Consider the following 17,659-nt stretch of genomic DNA (forward strand, 5'->3'; position numbering starts at 1 on the left):
TTCTGTGACATGTTGGGATCCAATTCATGTAAAAAGTTGCCACAGCTAACAACCAAACAAACCAACCCTGAAACACATGCCGCTTGATCCGTGGTAAGCGTTTATCTATGTGCTTTTAATATATATCAAGTACAAAGAGAATCAGAATTGATCTCACTGTTCTTTATTGCTCAAAGTAATGCAGATCTGAGATATTTGACTGTTCATGGGGCAAATACTATCCTCAACATCACAGATGTTCCCTCCACTCACAGTGGTATAACTTTTCCACAACCAACTCTAGTTGCCTGAGCAGCAATACAGCAATAGTGGCAACAGAGCAGAGTGGGCAAACATTTGAGCTATTACTCAGAAGATGGTTCAGCAAGCCTGGGTGTACTAATGATGAACAATTTGTCATTTCAGTCAGATATTTATTTTAAAGCTGCTGCTGCTGTAAGTGGATCATCTGAGGGCAGCTCTAAGGAAATGAGTTCAAGGAGTCCTCCTCAAACACCGGCAGCTCATGAAATGCCAGAATCTCCTCTTTCTTCTCTGGAAGGTAATGTGGTTTCCAGGCAGCTTGAATTAACAATCTCTGATCATTCCAACAACTATCACATCTCAGTGCAGCTGATCTTTAGTGAGATAAAATTGATCAGGCAGAAGATTTCAAGTAAGATAGAGATATTCTGATTATCCACAGATGTGAAGCACTTGGCTGAGCTTCTGCCCCTTGGTATCTCTTCTAAACCCATGACAGCACTGTTCTGGAGGAATTAAGCTTCAGTAGCTTGATGAGTCTTTGGCAATATGGCCAAGACTAATGGAAAAATAGGTATAAAATATCTCTAAACTACCACTGGTTGGTTAAAGCTCTTTTGCAAACCAAATGTAAGTAGAAATTCTGGCCTCAAAAGAGTTTGCACAGTCAATTTAGCATAATGTGGTCTGTGAACAAGCAGTCAGTGGGGGAACAATAACAGAGAAACAAGGGAACATTAACTAGATAATCCAAGATGTATGTATATCTTCCTCATTTAAATCTGCTGCTGCACTGCTGGCAGAAGGGGAAAGGAGAATGGAATCATAATTTCAGTTTTTAAAAGGCAGTGCTATTTGGTGGCAAGTTGTTGGGTTTTTTCCCTAGGAATTAGGAAAACATGTTCTATTTTATATAATCCAAATCCAGGCTCAAATGAACATCCAACATAGTGAAATACATGGGGAGTGTTGCACAGTGTGGAGAGTCATGGTGTACTAGTCAGAATACCAGTCTCAGGGCATGTAAATTTACTTCCCTTTTCCACTGCTGATTCATCACATCACTAAGAGTCAGCCTTTTCCTCTCTGTTTTGGGTTTGTATGGCAAGTGGTTGTGTGGTTTTTAGTTACCAGCTGGGGCTAAACCATGACACTCTCAAAGTCAGATTGCAAATCTGCACACTGTGGTTGTATTTCTTGCTCATCTTAACCTTTTTATACTGAAAGATCTCTGGGGCAAGAGATATCTTTGTTATTTGAGTCAAAAAGCACCCAGCATGGTGAGTATAACTTTTCACAGAATCACAGAATGTCAGGGGTTGGAAGTGACCTCTAGAGATCATCCAATCTAACCCCCCCTACCAGGACCAGGATCACCTAGTGGAGGTCACACAGGAACAGCTCCAGGCAGGTTTTGAATGTCTCCAGAGAAGGAGGCTCCACAGCCGCTCTGAACTTTTCTGTGTGACTTTTCATTTGGAAGTTTTAAGAACCAATCCTGTTGTTAAAATGTGACATGTTTTTTTCCTTCTGTCTTCCAGGTGAAATTCCATGCAAAAACCTGTACAAAATTCCTCTCAGTAATCTGGTTGGGCGAAGCATTGAGCGACCTCTGAAGTCACCTTTGGCGCCCAAGGTCATCACTACTACGACACCCACTGGCGTTGCCCCTCTGCCAGTCACTCACTCACTCTCCTTGTCTCGAATGGAAATTAAAGAAATTGCAAGCAGAACTCGTAAAGAATTGCTGGGTAAACTCTCCTTGTTCTTCAGTGTACACATCATAATTTCACAGTTTCATTCAGGGTTGGAAGGGACCACAAGGATCAGCTAGTTCCAACCCCCCTGCCATGGGCAGGGACACCCTACACTAGATCAGGCTGGCCAGAGCCTCATCCAGCCTGGGCTTAAACACCCCCAGGGACGGGGCCTCGACCACCTCCCTGGACAACCCATTCCAGGGTTTCACCACTCTCATGGTGAAGAACCTCCTCCTCACATCTAGCCTGAATCTGCCCACCTCCAGCTTCATTCCATTCCCCCTAGTCCTATCACTACCTGAGATCCTGAGAAGTCCTTCCCCAGCCTTCCTGTAGGCCCCCTTCAGATACTGGAAGGCCACAATTAGGTCACCTCGGAGCCTTCTCTTCTGCAGACTGAACAGCCCCAACTCCTTCAGTCTGTCCTCATAGGAGAGGTGCTCCAGCCCCCTGATCATCCTTGTAGCCCTTCTCTGGACACATTCCAGCACCTCCACATCCCTCTTGTAATAGGGGCTCCAGAACTGGAGGCAGTACTGCAGGTGGGGTCTCACCAGGGCTGAGTAGAGGGGGAGGATCACCTCCCTCGACCTGCTAGCCACACTTCTCCTGATGCAGCCCAGGATCTGATTGGCTTTGCGGGCTGCAAGTGCACATTGAGAGCTCATGTTGAGCTTCTTGTCCACCAGCACCCTCAAGTCTCTCTCCTCAGGGCTACTTTCCAGCCAGTCACTGCCCACATCCATAGCCAAGTATAGAATTTCTGAGCTTTGGACCATCAAATGTGTGACATGCAGCCAGCATTCATTATTAAGGAGTGAAACCGAACAAATGGAGCTGTGAGAAAGCATTTGCAGAGAGCCTAGCCAGGGGCTGATCACATACAAAGTGACCATGTTCTCAGCCAGGTAGAAACTAGTTAGTCAATAGTGAAAAGCAGTGGAAGCTACTTTGATGTTTTCATGAGTGCTTTGTTTTCTGTTGAGAGTATAAGGTCTTTTTTCCTTCCTTTATTGAGGCCTCTTGGATGAGCCTGTACCCAAGACAGAAAGCGCACAGAAGCAAAAAAAGGCTCCTCGAAGACAGTCAGACCCCAAGCAGGGAGCAGTAAGATCAACCAGTAGTGACAGGTAAATACACATGTGTTAAAAAAGGAACTGCAAGACTGTAAATGTTTTCAGAGTTGGTCATTCCTGCCTAGCTCAGTTGGGGTGAGGCTGACTGAGACCTTTGTGTACCAATGTGAATTTCATGCTAAGGTGTTTGTTAGCGTATCAGAATACTCATAAGTACAGGAATGATCATAATTTTTGCTAGAGACATGTTAATGAGCAAAAAAAAGACTAAATGGGATTTTGTAAGGTCCTGCTGCAGCTGAGCCTGTCATCTTCTTGATGGTGAGGGTGATGGAGCACTGGAACAGGCTGCCCTGAGAGGTTGTGGTGTCTCCTTTACTGAAGACTTTCAAAACCTCCCTGGATTGTTTCCTGTGTGACCTGCCCTAGGTGATCCTTCTTTGGCAGTGGGGTTGGACTGGATGATCTCCAGAGGTCTCTTTCAACCCCTAACGTTCCAGTTCTGTGATTAGGATTTGGACTACTAGATCTGCACTCTGCAGGCTCACTTGCTGTTCCCTTTGTATGCTCTTGTGTGGCCCTTTCCAGAACAAATGTGGCAGAGAAGCTCCAGCGTTGTCTGCTTGGCTCTGCTTGCCTGCCCTGACTGCCAAGTCTCGTTTTCTCTGTTTTCATAACCTATGTTTGTGTGGAGCAGTGGCAGGGTTCAGCCAAGATACAGATGACTGAGATTACCAACACAAACAATCTGCTGCAATGTCAAACCACTGCCTGCAACCACTGTTTGGATATGGTCTTGCTAGGGGGCTTCATTAGCATTGACTTGTGATGATTTTCAGTAGAGTAAACCAGAGAGAAACTCCGTTTTAATGGTCTGTCTCTCTCTTTAGCACAGCTTGGTTGAACCTAGAAGTAGCCATTGATCCTACTGGCCTTTAGCCATTGATCCTACTTGCCCTGACCTGCGTACTTTTTTGGTAACATCTCTCTTTCTCTTTGCAGGATAATCTCAAGCTCCTTTGAAAGCTTTTCTGAAGGACGTCATCTTTCCACTAGTTCAGATCCCGATACTTTGGCAAACAGGGAGGAGAGCTCACCACCCAGCTGTCCATTTCAGCCCATTTCTTTATATGATGAAGACTTCATTGACTTGAAGTGAAGACAGTCTTAAAACCTTTCTTCTTTACTTCACATTTTCTTACAACTCTGTGAGCTCTATGGGAATGTCACAAACACTGCTTCTAGTGGTAAAATGTGGCTGGAAGTATTGGTGATTAATCTTTATAGAACCCATGTTGTTCTGGCTAGCTCAGCCTGATTTGGTGATGCTTGTATCTTTGAGATAGGTTATGTTTTCTTTTCTCAGTCAATGAACCATTACTTTTTGTGGCATTCTAACAGTAGGTAATCAAAGAGAGGTTTAGGTTGAAAGTGGAGGAAATAAAAAGTATTACTTATTCTGAGCTTCTTATAATTTGAAGTACCTGAACGACACTCAGCTGGTTGCTGTTCTTACCATCATGAGTTGTTTCACAACAAGTGTATGCCATGGGGGAAGAGGAATTTTATAACACAAACTACTCCTTTTGGTTTTTCAGTCAAGCAGAACAAAACAAAAGGCTTGCAAGCACGGTTTTTCCAAACAGTGCAGTCTGTCCTTGAAATGACGCAGCTGTGGTGTGGTCACTGAAGAATCAAGGCTGTGCTATAAAAATCAGGTAAGATCTGAAGATGCTGCTTTCTTTGCTCTGACCTATCCATGCACCTCTTTTTTTAAGAGACACTTTCAAACCATTTTGGTGTTAAGAATCCCTGAGCAGAGAGACTTTTTATAGAAAACACTAACTTTCAAAATGTTCCTTCAGAATTGAAAGTTAAATAACAAAAGGCAACAAAAAAGGCAAACAAACCAAACAAAATCCCCAACCCACCACAACAACAAACCCTGTTTTTCTCTGTTTACTGGAAAACTGTTGTTGCAGTGCACCTACAGATCCTCACATGACAGGCTGCAGAGCCAACCCCTGGTTTTTCTTTCTGCCTGCACAAAGATTCCTGTGCAGGCATCAGCATTAGCTCTTGGCTGCACTTGCACCAACAGTGTCAGTCGTTGTTCCAGCTCATCATACTTTGCTGACTGGATCCAGGCTGAAATTCCACTGCTAAGAAGCTAGTTTTCTGTGATGGAATAGTCATCTTGGACCTTTTGTTACATTAAAGGACAGGGTTTCATGTTTACAGCTTGATTTTTAATGTGGTTGTTTTTTAACCCTTTCCTCTATGCCAAAAAGCAGATTTTTAACAGTGTTTCGAAAGGGTTTTGTTTGGTTTGGGTTGTTGGTGGGGTTTGTTTTTTTTCAGTGTGATGCTTCCAGGCTTTTTATATATGAAGATCTGAGCTTTATTGGCAATTAATTTGTTGTTCTATATGTAGAAATCCTTCTGTATCCTTGATTTTATTTTGTAATGTCATCCATGTGTCATGACTCCACTTTCTGTCCAGGCATGACCATCTGGAGATGTGTGCCTTTAGCCTCGGTCTGTCTGAATGTAAAACTGGTTTTTGCAAAGTACTTTTTGCCCAATTTATTGTATATAATGGCTTCAGTTGCTCCACCTAAGAAAATATGCAAGGCCTTATCTGAAAGGATCATTTCTGACTCTCAACCGGAGTGGCTGATCGAGGGAAGAAGCAATATTTTCAACAGTAATTAACCTAGGAGCAGGATCAGTATAAACTAGTGGCTACTGTTATCTTAGTACTTTTGCACCCATAGGTGTGTGGGGTGAACCTTACTAAGCCTCTAAAAGGAAGTGCCAGCTCAAAGTCTTTGTAATTCTTCTTGAGCATGTTACTTCTAGAGGTGGTGTGAATTAAGTCCTGTCCTCTTTCTCGGGGCAGCTAAGGTTTGAAGCTCTCGAAGGGATCACGTGGTGCTTATTCATTTGGAAGCTGCAAACACGTTTGTGGACGTACTGAATCCACTTTGGGATGTGCTGCTCACACTTAGATGGTTTTAGAAAGCAAAAGCACCATCATCTTCTGTACACAGATGTCTTGGGGGTGTTCATTTTGGTGGCGTGTGTGTGTGTTTCGAAAGAATGGGTGGCAAAACTGGGGCTTTAGTTAAAACAATTTTAACTGGAAACTCTGCCTTGCACTGTTAGGATATCAGATTTTAAATACACTGCAGATGTTTTGACATGATTCAACATGACTAAACCATAGTTCCAGTGAAGCAATGTAGGGAGATTTAAAAAACTTACTTTGAAGGATGTGAACAAATGTATTTTGGTATCCTGAAAGGACAAGCTTTAGAGATGGAGCACTAGAGACAAGAAGAATGAGGACAGCTTGACAGAAAGCCTGACTGCCAGCTGTGCTGTGCTGCCAGCTGTGCTGGTAGTCAGGACGTGTATAGATGTTAACATTTGTGTCATAACTGAGACAGCAAGAGGGGCCATAAAGCAAGAGATCCTTGCTTTGACCAGAAGCACAGCAGTGGCTGGAAAGCAGGAGAGTGTGAGTGTGTGAGAACCTTTGAAGGTCTGCCTGTAATCACAGCAGTGATGACATCTAGCAAATACTAACAAACAGCTAAAGGACTGTAAGGAGGACAAATTAAGTTTGGTTGCTTAAGCTAGACGAAACCAGATCAGATGAGCTTCGTGGTACCTATCAGCAACAGGACGTTGGTATAGTTTAGAGAGAGAAGCTGAGCAACTGCCTCTCCCCACCTTCTCCCAGCTGAATTTTTTGCTATAGCTCCACTTAATGTGTGAGGTGCAAGCAGTTAAGTAGGTCACAGTGGGGACTACCAGACCTAACACTTACTGTCATAGGAGAGGAAGGATCTGAACCCTGGAAACAAATGTCCTGTCTTCATTCCTAATGTAAGTGCCTTAACAAGGCTGCCACTCCTCGAGTTCTTGCTTCTGTGGTTAATCAATGTGTCTTGTAGGGGTGTAAAGATGATATTGGACCTAACAAAACAAGTTGGAAGCGATCAGGCAGCACTAGTGTGATTTATATGACCCCTAGAGATGGTAGCTGAGGCTTCACAGTCATGTATGTATAGTTTACTACCTACTTACTGTACAAGAGCAGCCCAGAGTATAGGTAGAAGGCAGAGAGCATTGTAATAGTGTTGCAGTTTTGTTTGACACAAGCCACAAGAACCAAATTCTGTGAAGGTCTTGATCCCATTTATTGTACCAAAAGACAATCACACATTAAAGTGAAAATGCTGGCACAACAGGACAAATACCCAGTGTACAAAGATACAGTTTCTGTGGGCTCTGAACAGCCATGAGTTATATGCCTCTTAGTGCAACTAGTTGGCATCCTCTGAACTAGCTTCTAGCCATGGTTTCTCTCTAGATCCACACCATTCAGACTGCTAATTAAAATCAAAACAAAAGCCAACTGGTGATACTGATACATGAACTCTTCTGCATCACTTGTAAAGGGCAAGGTTTTTATATAGCTATGCAACCTCTCCTACTTTAGACCAGTGTCAGGTGGCAGAGCTTGTTGGAAGGCTACTGGGATGGACAGTTTACTGTTGTTCACTCCAGCCTTAGAGCCATGTTGTTCCCCTTCTGCTTTTCCAGCATATGCTTGCATCTCCTCATTATAACTTAGAAAGTAGTCTTGGGCTCACGTTGTAGCCAGGGTCACCCTAAGCACAACCCTTCTTTCTTTCACATCTAATTATAAAGCTGCCTTTAGCCTGCATTCTTGGTGTTGGCTGACCATGGGTGAGAGAAAAGCTAATCTTTGAATCTACAGCTGTGTAAGGTGGGTGTTGTTCTAAGAGAAGAATGCTGCAGGTGGATGGAAAAAAATTTTTCTGTGAAGGCAGAATTGTACCAGGTTGAACATTTGCTCTCAAGATAGGGTCAGCTGAAGGCTCATTCTGGACTCAGAAGCTTCTGCAAGAAATGTTTTCTGTCCCATGTGCTGGATTTGTTGGAGGTGGTAGGGCTCTTAACCCCTTCTGGTTTATGGTAGTCACCACTTCAGCACTGTGCCTTCGTCTGGCTAAACTACAGGAATGTGATTTACTTTGGTGCAAGCATTAGGCCGTACAGGCAGTTCATTTGGAGCATACTTCTGCTCCTCACCTCTGCATGGAATCCCAGAACAGTTGAGGTTGGAAGAGACCACTGCAGAGCTAGTCCAGTGCCCACACCCCTGCACCTCCACTCCTAGGAGCAGCAGTGTCAGGTAGCTCAGTGCCATCTTGCATTTGGAGTTTGTTCAAAAGGAGAAGGTAACTTTCCGAGTTACTCCTCATCTTTGTCCTGCATTTGCATTACAGGATGTGCATGAACCATCACCACAGCTTTCAAGTGTGACTAGGACTCAAGAGCCCTGAGGCACACAAGCTGTTAATTCTCTCACATAATACACAGCTCTTAAGGCTGAGGCTTATATGAGCCCCTTCTAGGGTCCACAGTTTCAGCTTCAGGAACTGCTGCAGCCCGACAGTTGTTTGTGTCCAGCTTTCTTCTGGTGACAGTGCTGTACACATACATTTATAAAGTGTTTGAAAGGAACAAAACACTTCCTTCTGAGGAGGGATAATCACCCACATGCAATTTGAGAGGGCTGGGTGCTATTTGTGGTAGTGAGAGCTCTGGACTGTAGATTGTATGGAGGTGTGGATCACTTCATCTTTCTGGTTTAGAAGGAACAAGTAGGGGCTGTTCTGATGACATATTCTGATGACAGTCCTCTCCTGGATTGGGGTTTTTTTTGTTGGTTTGTTTGTTTTAGTTGTTTTAATTTCCTGGGGACTGAGGGTTAGTTTTGTTTGGTGGTGTTGGTTGGTTTCTGCAATGTGTAGCATACAGGATGCAAGTAGCACCCTGAATGCAGTGAGTTTCCTGTCTGCCTTCATGTGATTTATTCTGTACATGTGCCAGCATTTGGAATGATTGGTAGAGCCATATTAAGATTTTTAAAATAACTTTATTTATTTTAGTATTAAGTCAGTCAACTAAAGAAGTATTTAAACAGTTCTCAGTAGGACAAGGTATAGGTGGCACCCAGATGAACTGTAACACTATTACGCACACCGAGATGTCCAAGGTCGCTGCCATTTACCTTCTGCTGTTCTGTGGAGACTTGACCAAGCCAAGGGTTCAACTTCATGCATGTTTCCCTAAAGGTGTGGGTCTGTAACTTGTCCTTGCAGCTGCAGCAGCTCAGAGCCATTGGCTTAGTCTGCAGGAGAGGTAGCTCATCCCTGGGGGGTTGGGTTTTCAATATATACACACAGGTATGAGTACACATAGGTGTGTGTATTTGTAGCTTCTGCTACATGTTTTAAGGGATTAGAAGTCACATACAGGAATTTAAAGTAATGTGATCTTACCAGGGGCTTGTGGAAATCCCACCTGCAATTAACAAGGTATTTCAGGATTATTTTTGTTGCTTTCTGTGTATGAAAAATGTCATTGCCAAGTTTGCTGCCATGGCTCACACGCACAGTGCTTGCCCGTTCTGTCCAGGCAGTGTTTTCCCAGATAGGCTTAGCCTGATTTTGTGGAGGAACAAATGATTCCCCGAGAACCTGCTATGAACAACACAGGAAAGCTCAAATGACAGTGTGCAGCAAACATCTGCATTGCATGCAGGTTAGAAAGTATTTCTACCCATTCTAGCTGAACACAGTTTCACCAGCTGTATACTGCCTAGCTGCTTCACCCTGTTGCTGACTTGCAACTGACCGACTCCTGTTTGCTACTGGAAATCATTTGAAGAGGAAGATGTAAGAGGTTATTATTTTCTGGGTATTTATTTATAGCTCTAAGGTATTTATCTGGTCACATGGAAAATGTTACGTCTCTAAAGGTTTATGCAAAAAGTGTTCTCAACCTGGCCTGTCAGGTTTAACCAAGTCTTTGAATGTTAGCAGACTGCTTTGTAATTTAATAACTGCATATTGTTAAGACTGTTGCTACGTTTGTGATCAACAACTCTTTATCTACCACTTGTCTTAACTGCTGATGTATTACATTGTTTTTAATGTCATGTGATGGTATGTATGGTTTGTGTTTTAGATGTGACATCCAAATAGAAACAGTCCTATTGCAGCTGGAACTATTCTAAGTGCCATTTATCACCTTTGTGAAGGAGGAATGGATGATTTATTCCTTCATACCTAATAAACCATACATTTGACCTCGCTTCTTTTACACATGCAGAGCTAATGGCTTTTCCAAATTGGTTCAGCAGACAAGAAATGACAAGACAAAGAGGCAGTACAGAACTGCAAACAGCTCTGGATTACTGTTTCCATTTGAGTTCCCTAGAGATGTTGTTTCAGAGATGCTATTCATTGAAGTGCTGTATCATAACTGTGAGGCTGGTGTTTGTGTCTGAAGCATTGCCCATCTTTGGTAAGAACTATAATCCAGCATTGGTTTGTGTTTCCAGGCATCTTTTGGACTCCATATCTGCTCCAGTCTAAGATCTTTTACCCCTTAACACTACAAAATAGTTTTTCTCCTTTTCTGCCTAAGAGTATGTGCTTGCTGACTCCAAGACCTTGTAATTCCTTTTGGAAAAGCATTGCTAAAATACATTCTCCTATGACCTGCACCCCTTCTTGTGATTTAAATGCATTCCTAGCCAGTGTGACACTCACACCCATGGCAGCCACTCATTCATCTCCAGTTGGGACCAAGCCTTATTCCACAGACAGGCATTCCAGAAATAGCAGCAGCAAGACCAAGATAAAATGAACATTAGCCAGGCTCCATCATTCATGTCTTCAGTGTAACCATACCATGAGGGAAAGGGAAAAGTAGAGCAAGGAAAATGTAATTACATACAAAATTAAATCTTAATTTATATCTTGGAAGAAAAGATACATTGAACATTCTTCCTTGGCCATTGTCAGTCTGCACCAGGTAAAAAGAACACGGGAATCAAAAAGATTATGCTCAAGACGACTTGTACAAGGGACATTTACCACAGGGAGCATGCAGAAGTATGTGCAGATTCCCCCCAGGTATCTTTAAAACAACTAGTGTTCAGATTTTAAGCAATTCATTAAAATGATTTGGCAGCAAGTTTAGTAACAGACCTCCACCAAGTGATGCAGTCAGTTTCAACCACAGCACCGTCAATTCATGATAGGAAGGTTTCCCCATCAGTATAAAAAGGCTTTAGGATCTTCTGAAGTAGGCTTCAATTTGTTCCAGGGTCTGTCCTTTTGTTTCAGGAACATAAAGGGCTGTAAAAGTTACATTGAGGCAGCAGAAGGCAGAGAAGAGCCAGAACGTTCCATACGATGTTAAGAAAGCCTGAGAGAGGGGAAGCAACAAAACCCTTGGGTTACTGCAGCTCACTGCTGTACAACCACAGCTCTGTGGTGCCAGGGAAGACCCTGGCTCAAGGCTCTCAGGAGCATCTTTAATATAAACTTCCCTCTGACAAGAAATTTCAGCCTGTAGCTGATGACACTTACTAGGAGGTCCTGAAACTCTTTGGTGACCAAGAAGGCCATGATCCAGTTGGTCAGCACACAGGCAGCGCTCGAAATGCCTCGAGCTTTAAGGGGGAAGATCTCTGATATCACCAGCCATGGAATAGGGCCCCAGCCAAGGGCAAAGCCTGCAATCAGAAACAGCAGAGACTAAATCCAAGTTAAGTACATGTTAAAGAAACAGCAGAGACTAAATCCAAGTTAGGTACATATTAAAGGGAAGACTGAATGATGCCCAAGTTAGTCAAGTGAAGAGGCTACAATTTTCACTCTAAACTCTTGGATGATTCCAGTAATGAAGTTCCTTTACCAGAAGCGTTTAAGTTATTTTTGGGGCAGCATGGAACACCACTAGTGCCTTCTACATCAAATTAATTACAAGAACATTCTTAACAAGCAGAACTTCTTGCCACAAAGTCTCTGAAGTGGTCAGCTTAGAAAGAGTTTTCACCTGTTGCTGCCTTGCACTGTCACAGAGTTTGGTGTGGCTAAGATGCCAAAAGCCTTTTTTTACCCAGCAGTTTAACCTCAGCAATTACTACAAATATACTGTATATATTACTGCATGTACTATATATGCAATTCTGGTAGCACAAGGAGGTATTAATTAATGTTCCAGGGAATGGGTGTAACTAAGCTGTCAGCTCTGCCAGCAGGGCTGTGAATGCTCAGCCCAGCTTTGCATTGTGCACTGGAAAGGTTCAAAGACATAACTCATTTCCATTCATCAATGGTGTGACAAAAAGGAACACATCTATCAGAAAGATGAGAGTTTTGTGCAATGGCCACTTAAAAGCCTGTTCCACTTACCAGCAACGAAGAGCCCTAAGCTCACCACTGCAAGCCAGGACATGCTGCTTTCTGTTCCTGGGGATGCTGAATTTAGAGTGAACCACACATCAGGGTTTGAGGAGTTGTTTTGATTTGGAAGGACCACTTTAAAGTAAAGCCCAAACAATGCAGTACTGAGAGCCATGATTATCCCTGAAAAGGAAACAATAACCAAGCTGTCACTAGTTGCCACTTGGGTGCCACTTCTGAGACAGAACATAGTTGCTTTAAACATGCAAGACATGCTGGCCCTCACAGAAGTGTTTCTCAAAAGATCCTGTTCTTGGAAATAACCACTGGCCTTGACAGGAGTGGAAGGTGCTACACAAGCATTCTAAACACTGGTCTTGACAGCAGTCATTACTATTGAGGGTACAGCACAACTCTGTCAAACAGAATTAGTTTTATTTAGCACACTTACTTGTCAAGTTATAATTGTTAACTCCAGTCTCATCTAACTAGACACCATAATGTGCCATTGAAGGTTGGACTTGATCTCAGAGCTCTTTTCCAACCCTATTGATTCTATAATTCTATGAAAGTAGCAGCAGCCACAGAGAAGTGACTTTGAAATAGTCATTTGTTGACAGCTTGGGTATGAGAATGTATCATGACACTGAATCTTACTAAGCAGCACAGTGCTCACAGCAGTAAGAACTGCCTCAGTGACATGGCTATTTCGCAGTAAAAACTGGCTGGTAAGAAGACACAGAGGTAGTTTCAAGGGGTTCCACTCACACTGTATATGTAACATCATAGTTTCTTCTTAGGAGACTACAGTTACACCAAAGCACAAAGCAAACCACTGAAAAATGCATAAATTGCAATACTTAATTCCCCCACCAGTTAAGACTACTATGTAGTAGGATGATGCTACAGTGGTGTGGTACTGTATAGAGTAATTCCTCTCTCTGAACAGATTTCAGTAACAAGTTTTACCAGATATGTAAAGCAGCACTTTTCGTCCCGTTTTATCTATGATAAGTGCAGCCACAGCAGTGAAACACACTTGTATGGACCCCACAACAACAGAAGCCATTCTGCTGTCCTGAAATAAAGTAAGAGGTAGGGAGAGTTTGCTCTTGCAGGCTGATAAGAGCATCACTTATCAAGCATTTGTTTCTTGAATCTGAAAGAAGCCAGACTATGCTGCAGGTGGGGGAGACAGCAGGGGTGGGGGAAGGGGGAAAGAAACATCACCCATTTTAACACACCATCCTGGTCTCTTAATAAACTTCAACACAAGCCACAACTTCTTCCTAGAGTTTTGCTTTCTCTGAACCATTGCATGTGTTAACTCTAGTAACAGAGATTTACATAGGAAGATGCCTATAATAGGAATTTCTGTCAGTATCAAAGCTTCAGACCAGCAAACCACAACATACTTCTGCCCAGAACATTCAGGTATGCCACAGTAATCAAGAAGGTATCCAGAATCACAACCCAAAAGGTCTGTTACTTGTGGCACAGGCAGGACCATTACCCAGTCAGTTTGTTACATTTTTCAGACTTCCTGTGGCACTGACCAAACTGAAAGTACAGCAGCTTTGTCAGGTTAGAAACACACCCCAAGTTACCTTGAAGTTTGCATCCTCAAAGATAGTTTCTGCATAAAACATAACGGCATTAATGCCTGTTACTTGCTGGAAGAACATCAGAGCCACACCAATAAGAAGTGGCCTGTAGATTGAAGGGTTCTTAAATTCAGAGAGTTTCAGTTCCTGTTAGAAAGATTAAGTGATGCTTTGGTGAAAAAAAAATTCATCTTTTAAACCAAGGAACAAAACCACCACCAACACAACCCCCCCCTCAGAACATTCTAATCTGTTCGAACTCAGGAAGTTCCCCACCTCCCCTTCAGCAAAACCAAGCTCCTCAGCTTCAAAAATGTTTATATTTGGGGTAGCTGAGCAGTCCCCAAAAGCGTTTTTCCACTTTTCCCAGGTTCTACACAGAAACTGTCAGCACTTTGTGGGAAAAAAAGTTAACATGGATGACTTCAGGGTTTGCAGAAACCAAACTGCAATGATCAGACCTGCCTATTTAAGCACATTTCTCCCTCATCTCACAAGAGGCTAAGGGCTGCTTTTAGAGAAGGAAGAGGAAGTGCATTCATGCAAGGCAAACGGAATTGGTGCAAGAGATGCTGAACAATCCTACAAAACTGCTAACCAAAGCAAAAAAACAGATAGCTGTCATCTACTTAAGAGCCTGACTGCTACCCATGTACATTAATGGCAGCCAATGCAACAGCAGCAGCTGAAAGGTAGAGAAAGACAATGGAAAGAATCTCCCCTGCTCCTTGATGTAATTTGTAAGAGGGAGCAGGTCTGGACCAGCACTTGTAAGAAAGGCTCTTAACTAATCTTTGGTAAAAGCCTTTTAATTACACTGCAAGGTTATCAGCTGTTACTTCCATATAAAAAGTTAAGATTCCCATCACCTCTTCCTGAGCACCAGCTTCAATCTGCTCACATTCCCACTCGTGGTCTGCCTGCGGTCCGCGCAGGAAGCGCAAAGCGGCCGTGGCTTTGGAGCGCTCGTTGCGGCTCAGCAGGAACCTGGGCGTCTCGGGCATGAAGGACATCAACAGCAGCATCATGCAGGGCAGCACAGAACCCAACACTGCCAGCCAGTGCCATCTCAAGGCTATTCCTGGGTAACAGAAGGGAAAGAGCAGGAGTGTGAACATGGATCAGCTGTACAAATTCCCATCTAGTTGCAGTTCTCCAGTGCAGTGCTCTCATTCCATGCACTGTAACCTAAAGCCCCAACCCCAGTACCTGCAACATAGGCTCCCAGTATGCCAGTCACCACCATCAGCTGAACACAAGAGCCAAGCATACCACGGACTTTAGGATGAGATATTTCAGATATATACACCTGAAACACATGGAGAAAACATCTAATAATTACTTCTACCCAATTTTGGATCAAGGACTTGATAAGGAATTAATTTCTGCATTTCCTAGTAACGGCCCTCCTTAGAAAAAGCCTCAGTAAAATGTAGTGAATAGAGAGTTACCATCTCAGAGATGGGTACTGGTGATAGGAAACCCTGGAAAAAGCCAGACCTAAGCCAGAAGAACATTGACACTGCATCAGTATCCCAGAGGGGAATAAGCTGGCATTAGTAAGAGCTGCTTTTGTTCATCATCACAACATCACACAAAGCACTCTGGATCTTGGAACGGGCTTTGCACAAACACAGAGCTCAAGCCACATACAGAACTGCTGCAACTGTTTAGATTTGTAATTCAATGAAAAGAGTGCAAATTATTTCATTCTCCATGAGGTTCCAAACAGAACACAGACTCTATGGGCAGCAGCATACCCCAGCTACAGGACTAAAAGTAAGCAGAAGATGATTATGTAAAAAGAAATCTGCTTTGGCTACAGTTACTCAGTTATTTCACCCAAGCCACCCACAATATTGCTGCAGAGAAAGAAACAAAAAGCCAGTACACAAAACCCCCAGCCCACATGCCCACCCGCCCCCAGAAAAACATCTTACTTACTGGAACAACGAGTGAAGTGATGCCACTGGCCAAGCCTGACAGCATTCGTCCAAAATAGAGCATCCAAACATTCTGAGCAGAGATAATAACCAGATACCCAAAAACATAAGGTACGGAGCACAGCATCAGGCTCAGCTTCCTCCCAACTCTATCCACGAGATAGCCTCCCAGTATTCCTCCAGCAGCAGCTCCTAATGTTACCACTGACTTAGAAATGAAACAAGTAAGAAAAAACATCACTATGCACATACAAAAAGAAATAACAGACAGCAATTTCTTCTCTAATATTGAAAAGCAAATAGCAGCTCCTAAACACATGTGCAGGAGTCTGCAGGCATTTTCAGAATCAAAATATTACCATGAGGAAAAAATCTCTTTGCTGCGAGTGTGACAGAGTCCTGGAGCAGGCTGCTCAGGAGAGGTTGTGGAGTCTCCTTCTCTGGAGAGATTCCAAATCCACCTGGGCATTGTGATCCTGGGCAATCTGCTTTGAGTGACCCTACTTTAGAAGGGAGATTGGACTAGATGATGCCCAGAGGTCCCTTCCAACCCTCACCACGCTGGGATTCTGTGACTTCTTAAGCACAACATAACCAAAAAGCTCTACTTGCCACAGCTGAACAGCAAGTCTTTTTCATATTACATACAAAGCTCTCTCAATGAAGAAAAAAACTCCAGCAGCAGTTTCTCAAACAGCTGTGGCACACAAACTGTCTCAAAGCCCTGAGGAATTCTTTATTTTGACCAGCTTGAAGTCCAGCCTGTATTCAAAACCCAAACATTCCCTGTGTTGATGGACTGCCCCAATTTACTAAATAGTTTTATTTTCTGTGGTCCCTTAACAGATTCAATTGAGTCCTAAGAACGGTTAGGAGACAATTTATCAGCAAAAGTAAGTTCAAATAAGAGGAGCATTTATTAGATATGCTCACAAAGTTATCATTACAGCACTGTTATTCTGGGAAAAGCTGAATCAATCACTAGATTTAGGAAGAAAACTGTATTTCATTATTCAGATCTGCATTTATCCTCATTCTTAAAAGGAGCAAATCCTCATCAGATATCAGCAGCATCTTCCCGACTTGTGATTTCACATGAAATCCCGCAGTGGTGATGCATCATGCAGCGACTTACCCCAAACCACGAGGCTTGATTGCTGTCCAATCTTAATTTAGGATCGTTGATTTTCCTCAGCTCTGGAATAACAGGTGAGCTATAGCCCAGCACGAAGCCAAAGCTAAGCGGTCCCAAGACAGCAGCGAACGTGGCCAGGTACAACTTCTTGTTCTGCACTCTGAGGCAGAAGAGGCCGACAAGGATCACGCCGCCCCCACCTCCCGCTTCCAGCCCCTCACAAGGGCCGGTAATGCTCGGGCGGGGCTGGCAGAGGGCTCGGCCCAGAGCTCGCCACGGCCGCCCCCAGCTACGGGCCGCGGCCGAGCCACAGGGTACTCAGCGCCGTCCCTGAGCCCGCCGGGGCGGCGGGTCGCGGCGCCCGCGGTCACCCACCTCGGGTAGGAGTCCGACGCAGGGTAACCCAGCAAGGGGCGAGACTCCTCTGCAGCCATGCCCCGCCTGCGGGGAGCGCCTCGGCGCCGCTCCTCTACGGGCAGCCGCCAACGAGCCTCCGCCCGGGCTGTGAGGGCAGCGCCGCGGACCCCCACCCGCAGCGCCTGCCGCAGCGCCCCGAGGTGCCGATCCCGACGGAAACGGGGCGCGCGTGACGGCGT

The 17,659-nt window shown here is 44.0% G+C and overlaps 2 protein-coding genes across 8 annotated transcripts in view; one reads left to right on the forward strand and one right to left on the reverse strand.

Moving 5' to 3' along the window:
* The window catches only part of GARNL3 (GTPase activating Rap/RanGAP domain like 3), a 46,179-nt gene extending 35,488 nt beyond the window's left edge, over nt 1-10,691 (forward strand). For all 3 annotated transcript variants that reach the window (XM_068155674.1, XM_068155673.1, XM_068155675.1), the window contains 4 exons: nt 406-541; nt 1,785-1,994; nt 3,022-3,133; nt 4,082-10,691. In XM_068155674.1, the coding sequence (XP_068011775.1) occupies nt 406-541; nt 1,785-1,994; nt 3,022-3,133; nt 4,082-4,238 (615 nt within the window). In that variant the 3' untranslated portion in view covers nt 4,239-10,691. The remainder of the gene's footprint in view (nt 1-405; nt 542-1,784; nt 1,995-3,021; nt 3,134-4,081) is intronic.
* Nucleotides 10,692-10,764: 73 nt separating this feature from the next.
* On the reverse strand, nt 10,765-17,622 carry SLC2A8 (solute carrier family 2 member 8). Of its 5 annotated transcripts, none has more exons than XM_068155681.1 (11): nt 17,439-17,484; nt 17,064-17,125; nt 16,288-16,413; nt 15,930-16,136; nt 15,195-15,294; nt 14,855-15,066; nt 13,989-14,132; nt 13,351-13,459; nt 12,391-12,564; nt 11,563-11,708; nt 10,765-11,398 (listed from the first exon to the last, which is right to left on the reverse strand). In XM_068155681.1, exons 3-11 carry the CDS (start codon nt 16,288-16,290, stop codon nt 11,261-11,263), a joined length of 1,233 nt encoding a protein of 410 aa, XP_068011782.1. In that variant the 5' UTR covers nt 16,291-16,413; nt 17,064-17,125; nt 17,439-17,484; the 3' UTR covers nt 10,765-11,260. The 5 variants fall into 5 exon arrangements, with proteins under 5 accessions (XP_068011782.1, XP_068011781.1, XP_068011785.1 ...); XM_068155680.1 differs by having other exon boundaries at nt 16,288-16,431; XM_068155684.1 differs by lacking the exon at nt 16,288-16,413 and having other exon boundaries at nt 17,064-17,223; nt 17,439-17,622.
* Nucleotides 17,623-17,659: the final 37 nt, after the last annotated feature.

Source organism: Melanerpes formicivorus, unplaced genomic scaffold (genome assembly GCF_026170545.1).
Source record: "Melanerpes formicivorus ecotype bairdi unplaced genomic scaffold, bMelFor1.0.p_v2 SCAF_33, whole genome shotgun sequence".
NCBI classification, from domain to species: domain Eukaryota; kingdom Metazoa; phylum Chordata; class Aves; order Piciformes; family Picidae; genus Melanerpes; species Melanerpes formicivorus.